General features: G+C 54.6%; 5 protein-coding genes across 5 annotated transcripts; 3 read left to right on the top strand and 2 right to left on the bottom strand.

The window, feature by feature from the left end:
- Positions 1-1140: 1140 nt before the first annotated feature.
- On the top strand, positions 1141-2682 carry M406DRAFT_238357 (uncharacterized protein; the record flags this gene model as incomplete). Its single annotated transcript, XM_040916074.1, has 2 exons — positions 1141-2307; positions 2407-2682. Coding segments are annotated over 2 exons (1443 nt in total), but the record flags the coding sequence as incomplete, so codon positions are not given.
- Positions 2683-3488: 806 nt separating this feature from the next.
- Positions 3489-4223, bottom strand: M406DRAFT_322998 (uncharacterized protein). The gene has a single exon (XM_040919723.1). It carries the CDS (start codon positions 4186-4188, stop codon positions 3835-3837), a length of 354 nt encoding a protein of 117 aa, XP_040774037.1. The 5' UTR covers positions 4189-4223; the 3' UTR covers positions 3489-3834.
- A 3375-nt stretch (positions 4224-7598) lies between these two features.
- Positions 7599-9510, top strand: M406DRAFT_292683 (uncharacterized protein; the record flags this gene model as incomplete). Its single annotated transcript, XM_040919042.1, has 4 exons — positions 7599-7743; positions 7802-7908; positions 7978-8150; positions 8220-9510. 4 exons carry the CDS (start codon positions 7599-7601, stop codon positions 8971-8973), a joined length of 1179 nt encoding a protein of 392 aa, XP_040774036.1. The 3' UTR covers positions 8974-9510.
- On the top strand, positions 9492-11569 carry M406DRAFT_279102 (Acetamidase/Formamidase). Its single transcript, XM_040918371.1, has 6 exons — positions 9492-9621; positions 9690-9708; positions 9767-9824; positions 9939-10169; positions 10243-10880; positions 11053-11569. The coding sequence occupies exons 1-6, from the start codon at positions 9550-9552 to the stop codon at positions 11346-11348; spliced, it is 1314 nt and encodes a 437-aa protein (XP_040774035.1). The 5' UTR covers positions 9492-9549; the 3' UTR covers positions 11349-11569.
- A 66-nt stretch (positions 11570-11635) lies between these two features.
- On the bottom strand, positions 11636-12404 carry M406DRAFT_356922 (uncharacterized protein). Its single transcript, XM_040923555.1, has 2 exons — positions 12249-12404; positions 11636-12156 (listed from the first exon to the last, which is right to left on the bottom strand). The coding sequence occupies exons 1-2, from the start codon at positions 12363-12365 to the stop codon at positions 11821-11823; spliced, it is 453 nt and encodes a 150-aa protein (XP_040774034.1). The 5' UTR covers positions 12366-12404; the 3' UTR covers positions 11636-11820.
- Positions 12405-13764: the final 1360 nt, after the last annotated feature.

Below are 13764 nucleotides of genomic sequence, written 5' to 3'. Positions count from 1 at the left end.
CTCTGTATACAGAGACTGCACCTGGGTGGCTCTGGTGGCTGTCACTTGGGCAGAGGTAAGGAGAAGTAGTGGTACAGTAGGCATAGCAGCGTTGACGGCCCTCCCAAGCATCTCGGGTTGCAACTGCACTGTACACATGACTGGAGGCCCTTGGCATGCCGCATGCCTCGTGTAATCTAGGAGACTCGAGGCATGTCAAGCAGTCCTGTAGGGCAAAATCAGGCAAAGAACATAGGTTGTTGTAGGCACAAGGATGAAAAGGGAACGGAATAGAGGCAGTGGCATGAGGAGGGTTGGGTTTATCTGAGAATCCAGGGCGGACCTTCTGACATTTCATCACAACCTTCTAAGTGTGGGTACTATAGCACTGGGTGTGGCTATAAGCAAACTGATATTCTTATTCTTATTTCATCATTCTCATTTTTTCCATCCGATTTGGGGAGTTGCGCGTCCTCTTTATAGCTGCCGCTCAATAGGCTGGTGGGTGGATGACGAGTCACTGAGGGCAAGTGTCAAGGGGGGAGCAGCAGGGCAAAAATGCGCATTATCTTTGCCCCTCAAAACCCCCTCCACCTTTGGATCCCGTCACTTGTTCCCCGCCGTAAACGGGAGCTTCCACCCTCGTCACTCCACCCCCACCCCACCTGGCACCTCACCTGCACTCCAGAGCTCGCATCTTCTGGCCCGTGCCCCCGGGCTGCTTGTTTCTCTACTAGGGGTTGTCTCTCTCATTGCTTCTTTTCGGAGCCTAACCTTAACGACCTTGGCCTCCAGATTTTCGAGTAACACAAGCATCACATCGCATCTGCCCACTGTAACGACTTGTCACGCGATTCCTCGACGGCAACCTCCATCCCCTCTCAGCTCTCTCCTCCAGTGTCTATACCTTTGGACCGTCCGCCCACCTTCAGCCCAGCTCGAGCAACCCTTCGTGGGGGCTGCCTCCTCGTCGAGATGGACCAACAACAAGAACAACAGCAGCAGCCAGGCAAACAGCAGCAGCCCTACTCCTCTCCCTTTTCCTCTAGTACGAGCCTTGACAAGCTTGCGCATCCCGCCATCGGCGCCTACTCAACCTCGCCCAACCAGCACCCAGGCCTGCCCCAGCGTTCTCCTTCAGGCTCCTCCCTGCACAAGTCTTCTCTCCACTCCCACCGCTCCAGCTTTGCTGAGAACCTGCGCAATCCCCACACCCCAGGCTCGCCGCGGGCCACGCGTCATCCCAGCTTCACGCAGGCCGCCGTACAGGAGCTCATGGCGCACCCGCCGTCCGCGCGCCAGCCCAACCCTCGCTTTGCGGGCCGCGACTGGCGCGACGTCCGGCTGGGCGAGCTAGTCAGCCTCAACACAGATGAAATGCGCTGGGTCGATTTGGAGAGCAGCGTCGAAGAGGCTACGATGATTCTGGTGAAGGGCAACGTCGCCGGTAACTGTGTACTAGTCAAAGATGGCCCCGTCAAGAGGCCTGTGGCGACATTCGACTACAAGGACTTGAACGCATACCTGCTGGTGGTGGTTGGCCTGGCGAAGCCCGAGGAGGAACATGTACAGCTGTACGAAGGGATCGCCAGGCGGGCCTCGGAGAGGGAGGCCATCCCTCTCCGGGAGATACAGCCACTGTGCCGGCAAGAGCAGCTGGTGTCGTTGTCACCGGACGACTTCTTGCCTGGAGCGATAGAGGTGTTTGGGAGCGGCATACACCGGATTTTGGTCACGACACAGGACGGAGAGACGGTGGGTGTGTTGAGCCAGCTCAAGGTAGTCGAGTTCTTCTGGAATGAAGGCGTCAACTTCCAGGTCATTGACAGACTGTATCCCGCGCTGCTGAGGGACCTGCGCATCGGATCGCAGCAGATCGTCGCCATCAACGCCGATGCACCACTCGCAGAAGCCCTCGTCCTTATGTCCAATGAAGGCCTCACCTCGGTAGCAGTAATCGACAACGGCAGCAACGTGGTAGGCAACATTTCCACTGCCGATATCCGCCTCCTCACCTCTGCAGCATCCATGCCCCTCCTCCAGCAGACCTGCATGCACTTCATTACGGTGATCCTGTCGGAACGGGGTATGGAAAAAGGACGCGACTCGGTGCCCGTCTTCTACGTCAATCCATATTCGACCCTCGCCCACACCGTCGCGAAGCTGGTCGCAACTAAATCACACAGGATGTGGGTAGTCGAGAACGCCTCTCCGAGCCCGAGCGCACCTGCAACGCCACTTCTGGGGCCTGTGGGCACGACGACAAGCATGGCCAGCGGTGGTGGAAATGCGGCGGCGATGACGAGCTCAACGGCCGGTGCCACGAGTGTGAATGCAGCCGGTAACAGCAGCAGCAGCAGCAGCGGTAACATCGCAAGCTCCTCGCCTTCCTTCTCTGCAACCGTGATCACGACCGGTCCAAACCAGTCTTCCGCACCGCCCTCGCCCCTCCCACTGTCAACACCTCTCTTCTCGCCTTCCTCGTCGGTTCCAGCCGCCGCATTGCCGGGAGCACATCTATCAGGCAGGTTAACCGGCGTGATATCGCTCACTGACATTCTGAACCTGTTCGCACGGTCATCCGGTCTGAACCCCGCGGATCCAGGAGAGCAGAGGGCACGGAGACGCAGGAGCTCCAGCAGCTCGATTCGACCAAGTCTGGACGGGGGCAGTGTGAGGGGAAGTCTCGATGTTAGGAGATGATGAGCTCGAAGCTCGAGGCAGCAAAACCTGATTGAGGCTGCAAGAGAAGGGAAGGAGACGGTAACATTCACAGAGAGGGCAGTAGTATATGTAGGGAGGGGCTAGTTTGCGTGGACTTGATTTAGGTTGGGAAGGCGTCGAGGATGTCCAGGTTCTATTCTCCACACTCCTTTTGCTCGTTGAGGTTACCTCTCCCTTGGCAAACTTATGGCGTTCAGGCGGCATTAGCATCTTTCATCTCTTTTGCGCAACATTAGCAGTAGTAGCATCGTTTACAGTCGCGGAGTAGATGAAGAGAAGGGGCGTGCCTTTTTTCCTTCTTATTTTTTTCTTCTTCCTTTCCGCCTTCTCTCATATATAAACTGAAGTGGGTGTCTATGCAACAGGGTTTTCCCCTTTGCCTACATTGCCTCCAACACCTCCCGCGTTGGCCAGCACACAGGTATGCGCAATGAATCCATGTCTATTTCCTCGGGTCTCCCTGTCCTAGTCATCTAGAGAAGTCATATGCTCTGTAGCCAGCACGAGATCTCTTCACCTCGTCGCCTTGTGAAAACACTCTCACCACATTTAGGCCTGTTCATCCAACATTTTTGCGTGATGCAGCCTCGAGCGCAGTCACAGAAACAGTCAAGTGCATGTTTCATCATTTTGTCCTCGTGTGGTTGTGAAATACCGCCGCCAAGCATTGGTAGACTTGCATGCATGCAGGCACCTGGTACGCCTGTACTTCCACAGACAAGACGCCACCAATGCTCTTATGAAGAGAAAGGTGAAGGTGGGGGTGGGGGCGGGCAGAGTGTGTTGCTCTCATGAATGTCTCGATCATCTCATTTCAGTAGCGAGCTAGCTATGATGGTTACAATATCTGGCGACCAGCTCCACGCCACGTTGTCATCGTAGCAGCATCGACATCCATCAGACCAGAAACATGGCTGGATCTCCGGCATAGGCCATCCCATCCGCATCCAGCCTCATCGACAACGAGTACGAAAATACGCCCCTTGGGCTGCTCTCCAGGGTATCACTGTTCCTTCGACCCCACCTGTGCCCGGTGGAGCAATCAGGATTATTCGCCATACTCATATCGTCCCTCAAATTACAGCTCGTCGGGTCCTTGCCCTTAGATGCACTGCTCGTGAGCCGTCGCCACTAATCAACGCCCCAGTTAAGGTTCCAATTTCCTCCCTCGTCCAAATCTGGCTCTTCCGGCGGCGTTGCCCAAGGGTCCTGATACTCGGTGGTCCTTTTCCCAGTTATATTCGGCCTGGACAGGTCTGCAGCTGCGAAGCTGGCCCGGGCCTTTGGATCTGGAGTCCGGTGATGGACGACGGAGCTGTTGCGTCTACCACTAGAGTCCAAGTCTAGGCCATCCCAACCTCCTGGCACCGAGCGGTCAAGATCACCATAATCCCATCTCACGTCTAAAACCTCCCCCGACTCGTCCATACCGAACACGAAACCCTGCCATTCACCAGCTGTGATGCGCTCGGCGACCTTTAGCATGACGCTGATAAGATGCGCTGGGGGCGAAATTAAGATCTCGCATGTCTTGTTGAAGATGGAACTGGGGATTCGGCGGATCGCCCGGGCTGCGGACGTTGTGCGGCTGGTGAGATCGGTGGTCAACAGGTTTGCTGCTGGTGGTAAAGGCGAGAGGGCACGAGGGCTTCTATGCGAGATGGCGACAGAAGTCGTTGCTGCGCGGTGGCGCATCGGACTATTGGAATGATATGAGGTGTGAGAGGCCGCGGAAGACCAGGATGTTGAGATGCAATCGCTGTCGGTGGAAGTGACCAAGTCCTCTGCCAGCTGCTTGGTTGCGATAGGCATTGCATACGTCGCATCCTCAGATTGTCCTCCCGGTATTTGAGGCTCAGTCTTTACCATTGCTGCCGAGGCCGTTGTCTCAAGATGTGCGTCCGAGAACGGAGTATCCGGAGTTTGCGCTCCACTACCGGCCACGGCTCCGATCGAGTTCCTGTCCCATCCAGAGACCGTAGGCGTCGACAGAAATCCCGACATTTGTCCAGTTCTCAGCGGTGCTAATGGGATATTGTCATGAGGGTATGGGTATGTGTTGGCTGGCGAGAATAGCGGGGAGGGAGAGGGCGGAGACAGCGGTGAGTGCCACGATTGCACGCTGTGGAAGCTATCCAAAGACTCAGCGGGTGAACCGGGTTCAGCTGGCTCTTCGCGTTCTGGCGTTGGTACATGGTCCCGAACGCTATGTGAAGATGATGTAGACGATGTCCGAAGTCTCAAAGGTGGTGCGGTAGCTGCGCGACGCGACGCAAAGGCTGCTACCCTCGTCCGTCTCACCCGCAGCTGCCCTGATCCTTCCAATGCGCCTCCCACAGCCTCCAGCTCATCATCGCTTTTTTCTTTCTGCGCGTTGCACTGCGCAGACTGCAGGCTGGCCTGCTTGACCTCTGGCTTTTGTGGAGGCATCCTGTCCGGACCCTTCTCAGCAGAGGTCACAAGAGGGTTTCCAGGCTGTTGAGCAGACGGTACTACTGGGTCTGCAGCCTGTGTTTGTGTTTGTGCTATCGCTGCCCTCTTTGCTTTTCGGTTGGCAGATGACGGAACTTTCTTCGTGATCCAGATTGGCTCACGTTGTCGCACCGATGCCTCCACTATCTGGGCCTCTGGGGTTGTTGACGCCCTTGTCAGCTCTGTTGGTCTGTCCACTGTGCTCAAAGTGGACGCCTCAAAGCTTGGAGAAGTTGGTTCCTTTGCTTTTTGCGCTGTGTTCAGTTGCACAGCAGTGAGGGGAGGAGATAATAGTTCCGGCTCCTCAGGGAGAGGCTTGCATATAATTTCAGACTGTCCCAAACTGATCTTTCTTGAAGTCGCCTCAATCTTGTCTGCATCCTTCTCGACTAGTTGTGTAGTCCGCTGCGGTGATGCGGCGGGGCTGAAGCGAGATCTGGACGTGTCGATGCCATGATCCGAGGCCCGGCGCGCCCCAGGATTATAGAACCTCGTGCGCGAAGGGAACTCGGGAGGGGGTGTGATAGGCTGACCAGGGGGCCAGTTCATGGAGACTGTTCGTGTAGGAGGGGTCCACGTGCGCTTCTTCATCGGAGTCTTCGGTATTTCAGGAAGCTCAACAATAAAATTCCGCTCGAACGGACAGGGCGTTTTCTCGAATTGTAGGATTTTGTCCAGCACCTCGCGCAGCAAAAGGGCCCTCCTTATCTCCTCATCATTGCCGACAGGGACCTCAATCCTCCAGTAGTTCGGCCTCCGGATCTGTAGGACAAATTTGCTCGATTGTTCGTCTAGGCACCAGGCTTGACTCTTTGGTAGAATGGGTTGTAAGGCTGAACCGGAACGGAGGAAGGCGACAGAGCCCGGGGCTCGGTAGATTTGGAAAGCGCCTGACGCTCGAGAGTTAGCAGAGTCCTCTCTGCAACACGACTATTTCTGGTACATACCAAAGGCTATCGATCTTTCGAATTGAGAGGAGGAAGGAAGAGTTCCTGGCTTGTCATCTGAGCCGGGCCTTGTCTGCTCGAAAGCTGACTTCCCTGCTGTGAATGCCACAATTCTGACCGAGGGGTGATTGTACAGAGTCTCCACAGAGTTCTTGGTGGTTGGTTCTGCACTTGCTCGAGAAGGTCCGGGTTGAAAAGAGGTAGGGACTGTGCTATGTCGTCGAGGTGCTGGGAAAGGCACAGTTGTACTGGGCGGGCGAAAGTGATCCATCTTGGGGAAGGGAGGATTTGAACGTGTCAAGGGAGACTTGGTTCTATCATGTGGATGGATGGCAAGAGAGATGCTTTAAGAAATCATGTTGACAATAGTCGGGAGGGTTGAATAAACAGTCGACAAATTGAATTGGACCGTCGAGGCAAGTTGCCATGTGTTGGAAAGGGGAGCTGAGAGGAGAGTCGTGGATCTGGGTCGCAGATTGTAGGAGAATCAGTCCATTGAGGTTGTCCTGAGACACGAATCGAATGACTGCTGAATACACTCGGCGGTCGTGTGGAAATGCAGCTGCTCTGAACTGTACAGCACAGACCCAGGTCAGTCACAGGATCCAGGTGATTGGGTATCACTTTAGCAAGGACAGTCTTTATCCTCTGTGGACAAAGGACGTCCAGATGCTGACAGGGCTGATAGCAGGAGGATCTTTGTAGGGTTGGAGTGAGAGGATGAGGACGAGGCTTGGGGTCTTTTTTTCCCCAATCACAGGCGCCGGCTGGCGGTCATCCCCTAAAAGAAAGCTCTCCCCTGCAGTGACAGGGATTGGAATGAACCGCCTCTACCTGATGGTAGTAGCCGCGTATTGGCCACTGAAAGTGTCTGCTGAACCCACTGAGGAAATCACAATCGTATCATTCCAGAGCGATACGCCCTGGCATCTCATGATCAGCAGTCATCTTGTTGATTTGTTGTCATGAACATCTTCTCTGCTAAATTCTATGCAAGAGCCCTAGAGGGGTCATTGGTATGGTACATGCCCAGTGTTAGCCGTTCCCCTGCTGGGGTCTGCGGTTCAATAGTACAGTTACTATCGTTTTTGCAGCTAGGGATCCTCGAATCTACCTCAGTACAATCTACAGAACACAGTAACTACGCGTGCACAGGGACAGGGTACCTTGGCGGCCGTGCTGCCTACTAGTAACCCACTATGGCCGCAGTAGTAGTGCCAGGTACCATTACGGACACAAAGTGACATCATTTTTGAGAGTGGGAAACCTGCGGGCCCTACCGCTTACCCAAGCAACGCCTGCCTCGTCGTACAGCCAACTCACAGCAAGCAACGCTGACAAGCTGGTTCGCCAGCCACACGCGTATTCCACCTCTTCTTACCCCCTTTCAGCATTTTGAAATTTCAAGGTGGTTTGGATCGAGGAAGTGACCTTCACGTGTATTTACACAGTGCCAGCCTGACAACGAGGAAGAAGATGGCGGCTCGGGAGAGGCGGCCGCAGTCGAAGCCTGACCTGCTACCGGTCGAGATTGACAAGGAGAAGCTTAAAAAGGCGTTCGACTTCTCGCATTTTGATATCAACGCTATACTGCGAGGCATTGAGCTGACGCTTGTGGGAGGTAAGACTGACGAGTTTCCATCATCGTCTTGGGCCGTTTGACACTGACACGTTTCCAGCCAACCGAGCGCTTCAGAACCCGGCCTTGTTCACCTCCGATCACTATAGACAAGCGGCTATCGCGGTGGCAGCTGGTATTGCCATTCGTCTGGGCATCTCTATTCCAGTGAGTAATAGCTCTTGTGGGCGCAGCTGTTTCTTGTACTTGGTCACATTCTCACATGCACCATCCTAGATCATCGGCGTCAGGGTCTTCCTCTGGTTCCTGTCTCTCATCTTCAACCTCGACTCTGTGACCTGGGACGACAAGGTGGTGGATGGCCTGAACTTCGTGGCCGACCATGTGCTTCAGGTGCCACTCTTCTTGATGACGTTGATGCGCTACATCACACCAACTTTGGACAATCTGTATGTATGATCCTGTGCTCATATGCAGGGCCACGTTTTGTGTGCGTGCCACTAGCTGACCTCGAGCAGGTTCATGGAGTCTCTGAGATGGGTGGACATGACATACATCCAGAAACACAAGGGCGATGACCCAAAGGACCTGAGAGATATGTACTACCCGAATCTGCGTCTATACTCGACCCGCGACGGCAGCACCCACACGACGAGCACGGCGGAGGCCGTCTCTATGTTCTTTTGGAGATCTGGTCGGAAGGCCGTCCTCTCCCTTGCCGTCTACGCAATGTCGTACCTGCCCGTGGTTGGTCGGTTTGTCCTGCCCGCTGCAAGTTTCTACACGTTCAACCAAGCAGTGGGCCTCGGCCCGGCATCCGTCATCTTTGGCACTGGAATGTTCCTCCCAAGGCGGTACATTGTCATCTTCTTGCAAGCCTACTTTTCGTCTCGTAGGCTCGTGCGTGAGCTTCTCGAGCCTTATTTCGCCCGAGTCCGCTTCACGAGTGATCAGAAGCGCAAGTGGTTCCGCAGCCGAGAGGGTCTGTTGTTCGGGTTTGGCATTGGATTCTATATCCTCCTCCGAGTGCCTTTGCTGGGCGTCCTGATATATGGCATCGCTGAAGCTTCGGCGGCATTCCTCATTACCAAGGTCACCGACCCTCCCCCACCTCCTTCAAACAGCGATGACTTTGCGGCTAGTCAGCAAGAATGGAGAAACAAGCAGAAGTTCCTGAGCTTGTCTCTGGGAAATCTTGACAAGATTCACGACAAGCCTCCAGCCTACTCCGAAGTGGACCCTCACCTTGAGGCCCGGCCCAGTGAGTCTTAGTCACTCAACAACACCGGCCTGCGATGCTTGTCTGCAGTCACGCGAAATCTTCCAGGCCGTCTGTGCCTGGCCACCAATGATATGCAAGGTCTGAGCTATCAACTCGCTGGAAATCTTATAAGTACTTATGTCGCATTGGCTTCCCTTACCGAGTTCCGATCGTTTGTCCCCAGATGCACCTTATCTGCAAAAAATGTGGAGATGTTGGGATGCCCCGGCGGCAATGTGCGGCCAAGGTCGGGATTGGGTAATTGGGTTCGAGATAAGAACACACATCCAGGCACCAAATCGCCTGCACCCTCTCAGCGTATCCAGACTACATAATTGCCGTGATAACGGGCTGTTAATGAGCCCCAGAGAAGGGGGGAAGGGGGGGCCATTACGTCGTCGATAGAGTTGTGGTCTTGTCGGAGTGCATATGCGGGGTAGCTTCTCGAGGTGGGATATATTTCTTGAGGTCTATCTGCGTAAGATCTCACAAGGTCTCAGCACTGTGGCACCACTCTGCCCAAATAAAACAAAGATTGGACGCATTCGAACCAAACCGTGTAAATCATTAGAATTACTCGTGTGAAAATGCCTGGTGAAATCCGAACCGTTTGCAAGGTCAGCTTCGACAAGCCGGCCAAGGACCAGCCATACCTTCATGTAAGTCAGCTCTTCTATCAGCCCGGCTTGAGCTCGCACGCTCGAAGCTTAGACTGACCTCATACCAGAACAGATGGCACCCGGATAGTATGTGGTCTCAAACGAATTCCACAAGGCTGGATCTCAGCTGACTTGATGTCTTCAGTTCCCTCTGCCGGAGATATCAAAGATGGCGAAACCGTGAAGATCGAGTGTGTTGACTGGTATGCGGAGCCGTGTCTCCTCCCTTCCCTCTCTCACTCTCTTGTTCTCCCTTAGGCCTGTCGCCATCTATACTGACTTGACCCCTCTGTGTGTGTGTGTGCCGGCGCGCATAGGACCGGTGGCCAGATCAAGAACAATGACTCTGCTGATGACGTGAACAATGTCGACCTTACCCAGGTCCACTACCTCAGCGGGCCCTTCAACGTGGAGGGCGCACAGCCAGGCGACGTGCTGCTGGTGGAGATTATGGACGTCCAGCCGTTCCAGGACCAGCCTTGGGGGTTCACTGGTGTTTTCGCCAAGGAGAATGGGGGTGGCTTCCTTGATGAGCTCTACCCTTCTGCGTGAGTGCATTGATCCCCGTTCTCTTTCTCTTTCTATCTATACTGACATTTTCTTGTCTCCTTTCTCCCACAGCGCCAAAGCGATCTGGGACTTTGAGGGCATCTACTGCACCTCACGCCACATCCCACACGTCAAATTCGCAGGCCTCATCCACCCGGGCATCCTAGGCTGCGCGCCGTCCGCCAAGGTGCTGGCCGAGTGGAACCGGCGCGAGGGCGAGCTGATCGCCGCCTCCAAGCTGGAGGGCCGGGACGTGGCGCTCCCGCCGCAGCCACGGTCCGCGCACGCCGGCGCCTCGGACGCCGCGCTGGCCGAGAAGGTCGGGCGCGAGGGGGCGCGGACGGTCCCCGGACGGCCGGAGCACGGCGGCAACTGCGACATCAAGAACCTGTCGCGCGGGAGCAAAGTGTACCTCCCTGTGCACGTGGACGGGGCCAAGTTCTCGGTGGGGGATCTGCACTTCTCGCAGGGGGACGGCGAGATCTCGTTCTGTGGGGCGATCGAGATGGCGGGCATCATCACGATCAACTTCAAGGTGCTCAAGGGGGGCATGGCGGATCTGGGCATGAAGTCGCCCATCTATGTCCCTGGGCCTGTGGAGCCGCAGTTTGGGCCGGGGCGGTATATTTACTTTGAAGGGTTCAGTGTGGATGAGCATGGGAAGCAGCATTATATGGATGTTGCTGTTGCTTACCGGCAGACGACCTTGCGTATGTCGCCCTCTCTCTCTCTCTCTCTCTCTCTCTCTCTCTCTCTCTCTCTCTCTCTCTCTCTCTCTCTCTCTCTCTCTCTCTCTCTCTCTCTCTCTCTCTCTATCTCCCACTTTTCCAAGATGTGAGCTTGACCAAGTACTTACTCTTCTTTCTTTCTCTCACTCACTAGGCGTCATCGAGTATCTTCGTCGCTTCGGCTACAGCGACTACCAGATCTATCTCCTGCTGTCCTGCGCCCCCGTCCAAGGCCACGTCGCGGGCATCGTGGACATTCCCAACGCCTGCACCACGCTCGGCCTGCCAATCGATATCTTCGACTTTGACATCTCGCCTGGCAAGGGCCCTGCCCAGAAGCTGGACATGGGACGGTGTGCGTTCGTGGGGGATGCTACGGAGGGTAAAGTCACGGCAGGTGGTAAGAACAGTGAGCATAGCTTTGGGGGTGGGCTGACTTACAAGTCGTGAGGGATTGGACTGCCTGATATCAAGGAACCAGGGAGGGAAGGGGTTGTACTGCGACTGGAGAGTGAATCACTATTTATACTGATAGGTATAGTGGTTGTGGAGGATATTCGGCATCCAAACTGCAGATGAATACTGTCCAACCATCGTCAAGAATATAGGATATTCTACTATTCAGCTCTACTATTCAGCGAATCTTGCTATGATTTCCCCTTACCCAGCCCAAGGGATATACCGTTCAAAGTCATAACACATGATCCAGCTTGAGCGGGTTGCAAGTCGATAAAAGTGGCCAAGAAAAGAAGACTGAATTGTATTGGTATCTTGCGGAACTTCTAAAACTTCTATGCGTCAGATGAGTTGCAAGAACTTGAAACAGGCAATCCACACATCAAGACCATCCACGTCTCGCTAACAGTAAGTTGACACCACACACCCACAGAACTTGAAAACCCAAGAAAAAGCAACATCGAGCTCAAGTAATCTCCATTTCACTCAAGGCCGAGTGTCCCGTCTCCTTCATGTGCTTTGTCGCCTCTGCGGTTCCGGCGCCAATCCACCCACAGCCCGGCACATCGCACCGCAGCACAAAGTCGGTGGTATCTGTGAAGTAGTGCTGCTCCTTGAGCTGTTTCGCCAGCTTCTGCGCCATGAAGAGGACCGCATCGTTTTCTGTGTCCCACTTGACCTCGTCAAAATCTATGGGCAGGCTGAGGTCCATGGTGAAGGCGATGCGGTCGTAGTGGACGCCAGAGTAAAGCAAAAGACAGCGTGTGGACTTGTGCTCGCCGTAGCGGTCTACACGCTGTGTCTGTGGGACATATAATGTCAGCTAGTTGGGAGGGATGGGGTTTATGGTAAGGAGGGCCACCCGGGCCGGGAGGGGGGGGGGGGGCAAAGTACCTTCACATCCACGGAACAGATCTCCATGTCATAGATATCGGACAGAATGGACAGCTCGATGGCACCACCCCAGCGGTCCATCTCCTGGATAAGCCCTGCGTACCTCCGTGGGTCCATCTCCAGGACGACCTCGTTGAATTTGTCTGGGTGGGCAAGAATGTATGCAGCAACCTCTCGCCGCAGTGTAGGAGCCGGGTCTGGCCGCTGTAGCACGCCGCCAAAAGCCGTGAACATGCAGGAGTTGTCATCTGGCATGACACGTAGCGCTATATGACGAATGTCAGCTTTCTGGCTCACACACAGAACAACCAAACTCATCAGTGGGCCAGTAAGTGCACAGGAGACAACGTACCCATGTAACCGTCCTTTTCAGGCCACTCTATCACTGTCTTGTCTGGCTCGACCTTCTTAGGTTGAAAAGCCGGCTTGGTAGTGGTGGCAGCCGGGATCTGAGGTGCGGCGGGCTCTTCCTGAGACTCCTTGGGCACGAAAGTGACGGCCTCTCCCTTGAGGTTCAGCGGTTCTATTGATGCGTTACGGTCGCTGAGATCGATGGTCTTGAGAGGCCAGCCATATTTGAGCGCTGACGGCTCAGCACTCTGTTTCTCCTTCAGGTGATCCAGCAGCTTCTGAAGGGTCCAGTCTGGTGTTGCGGTCACCGTCTCCACCCAGCCGGGCCCGCGCACTCGGAAGCGGATATCTGTCATTGCCTGCGGATGTCTGGTGAGACGGACTGGATTGTGTGCGATGATGCTGTGCCTCCTTCGTCCCAGAGATCGTATGTCTAAGTAGTCCTTTCTCAGGCTCGCACTCTGTACCTCAGTATGCGTATGTGTGTCGAGTGCGGTCACTACCCGTCCTGTTTGAGAGACTGATATCCTCGGTGCATGTGAAGAATGCGGAGTACGAGCAGCCCGCAAAAATACTTCCCAACATAGGTAACACTCTCCCAGATCAGTGCTTCAAGCCAAGAAGTTCCGGATTGAATCACAGCTCCAATTTTCCGGGTCGATCTGATCCGGGTTACTTAATCCGTTTTTATTCTTCTCGAAGCTTCCAAGCAATGAGAAATCTCGGCAGGTTGGTCAGGATCAAAGCCCTGTTTTTGAAAAGCGACTTGAGAAATTGATGGTTTTCTGTAAACAAATCTTTTCCGTTGGTGATTTGGGGGTCTGGTGTGCAGTCACTTTGAGTGTCGAGAGTGGCGGATCATCTAATTGAACCACGAATGAATTAATTCCCCTCTGGACGTTCGATATCGGAATTCGGATGTTGGTATCTCTCTTGCCTCATTTTACCACCACAGCAAATGCAGGACCCAGGTCATAGGGTCCTAAAGGGCCCTAGTCAACCTTTGCTAGCTGCGTTCGGCTCTAGCGTGTGGCAGCCTCCGTCTCTGCTATGTTACAGTCTAAGTACTATGTAGAACTATTACGTGGTACTCTGGCGGGTCTGGCACTGGTTGTACCTACGGACAAGGTTCCCCCCACTTGCCTTTGTCAGCCTGTAAACAGCA

Source organism: Cryphonectria parasitica, assembly GCF_011745365.1.
Source record: "Cryphonectria parasitica EP155 unplaced genomic scaffold M406scaffold_6, whole genome shotgun sequence".
Classification (NCBI taxonomy): Eukaryota; Fungi; Ascomycota; class Sordariomycetes; order Diaporthales; family Cryphonectriaceae; genus Cryphonectria; species Cryphonectria parasitica.
The sequence above is the reverse complement of the archived record's forward strand: the minus strand, read 5'-3'. Positions and strand labels throughout refer to the sequence as shown.

What these genes read in the sequence shown, in the direction of transcription:
- M406DRAFT_322998 (XM_040919723.1), bottom strand. Translation starts at nt 4,188, where the DNA reads ATGCTAAAGGTCGCCGAGCGCATCACAGCTGGTGAATGGCAGGGTTTC.
- M406DRAFT_279102 (XM_040918371.1), top strand. Translation starts at nt 9,550, where the DNA reads ATGCCTGGTGAAATCCGAACCGTTTGCAAGGTCAGCTTCGACAAGCCG. An exon ending in AAGATCGAGTGTGTTGACTG is followed by an intron (nt 9,825 to 9,938) that starts GTATGCGGAGCC and finishes CGGCGCGCATAG; the next exon opens with GACCGGTGGCCAGATCAAGA. An exon ending in GATGAGCTCTACCCTTCTGC is followed by an intron (nt 10,170 to 10,242) that starts GTGAGTGCATTG and finishes TTTCTCCCACAG; the next exon opens with CGCCAAAGCGATCTGGGACT.
- M406DRAFT_356922 (XM_040923555.1), bottom strand. Translation starts at nt 12,365, where the DNA reads ATGGACCCACGGAGGTACGCAGGGCTTATCCAGGAGATGGACCGCTGG. An exon ending in TCTGTTCCGTGGATGTGAAG is followed by an intron (nt 12,157 to 12,248) that starts GTACTTTGCCCC and finishes TATGTCCCACAG; the next exon opens with ACACAGCGTGTAGACCGCTA.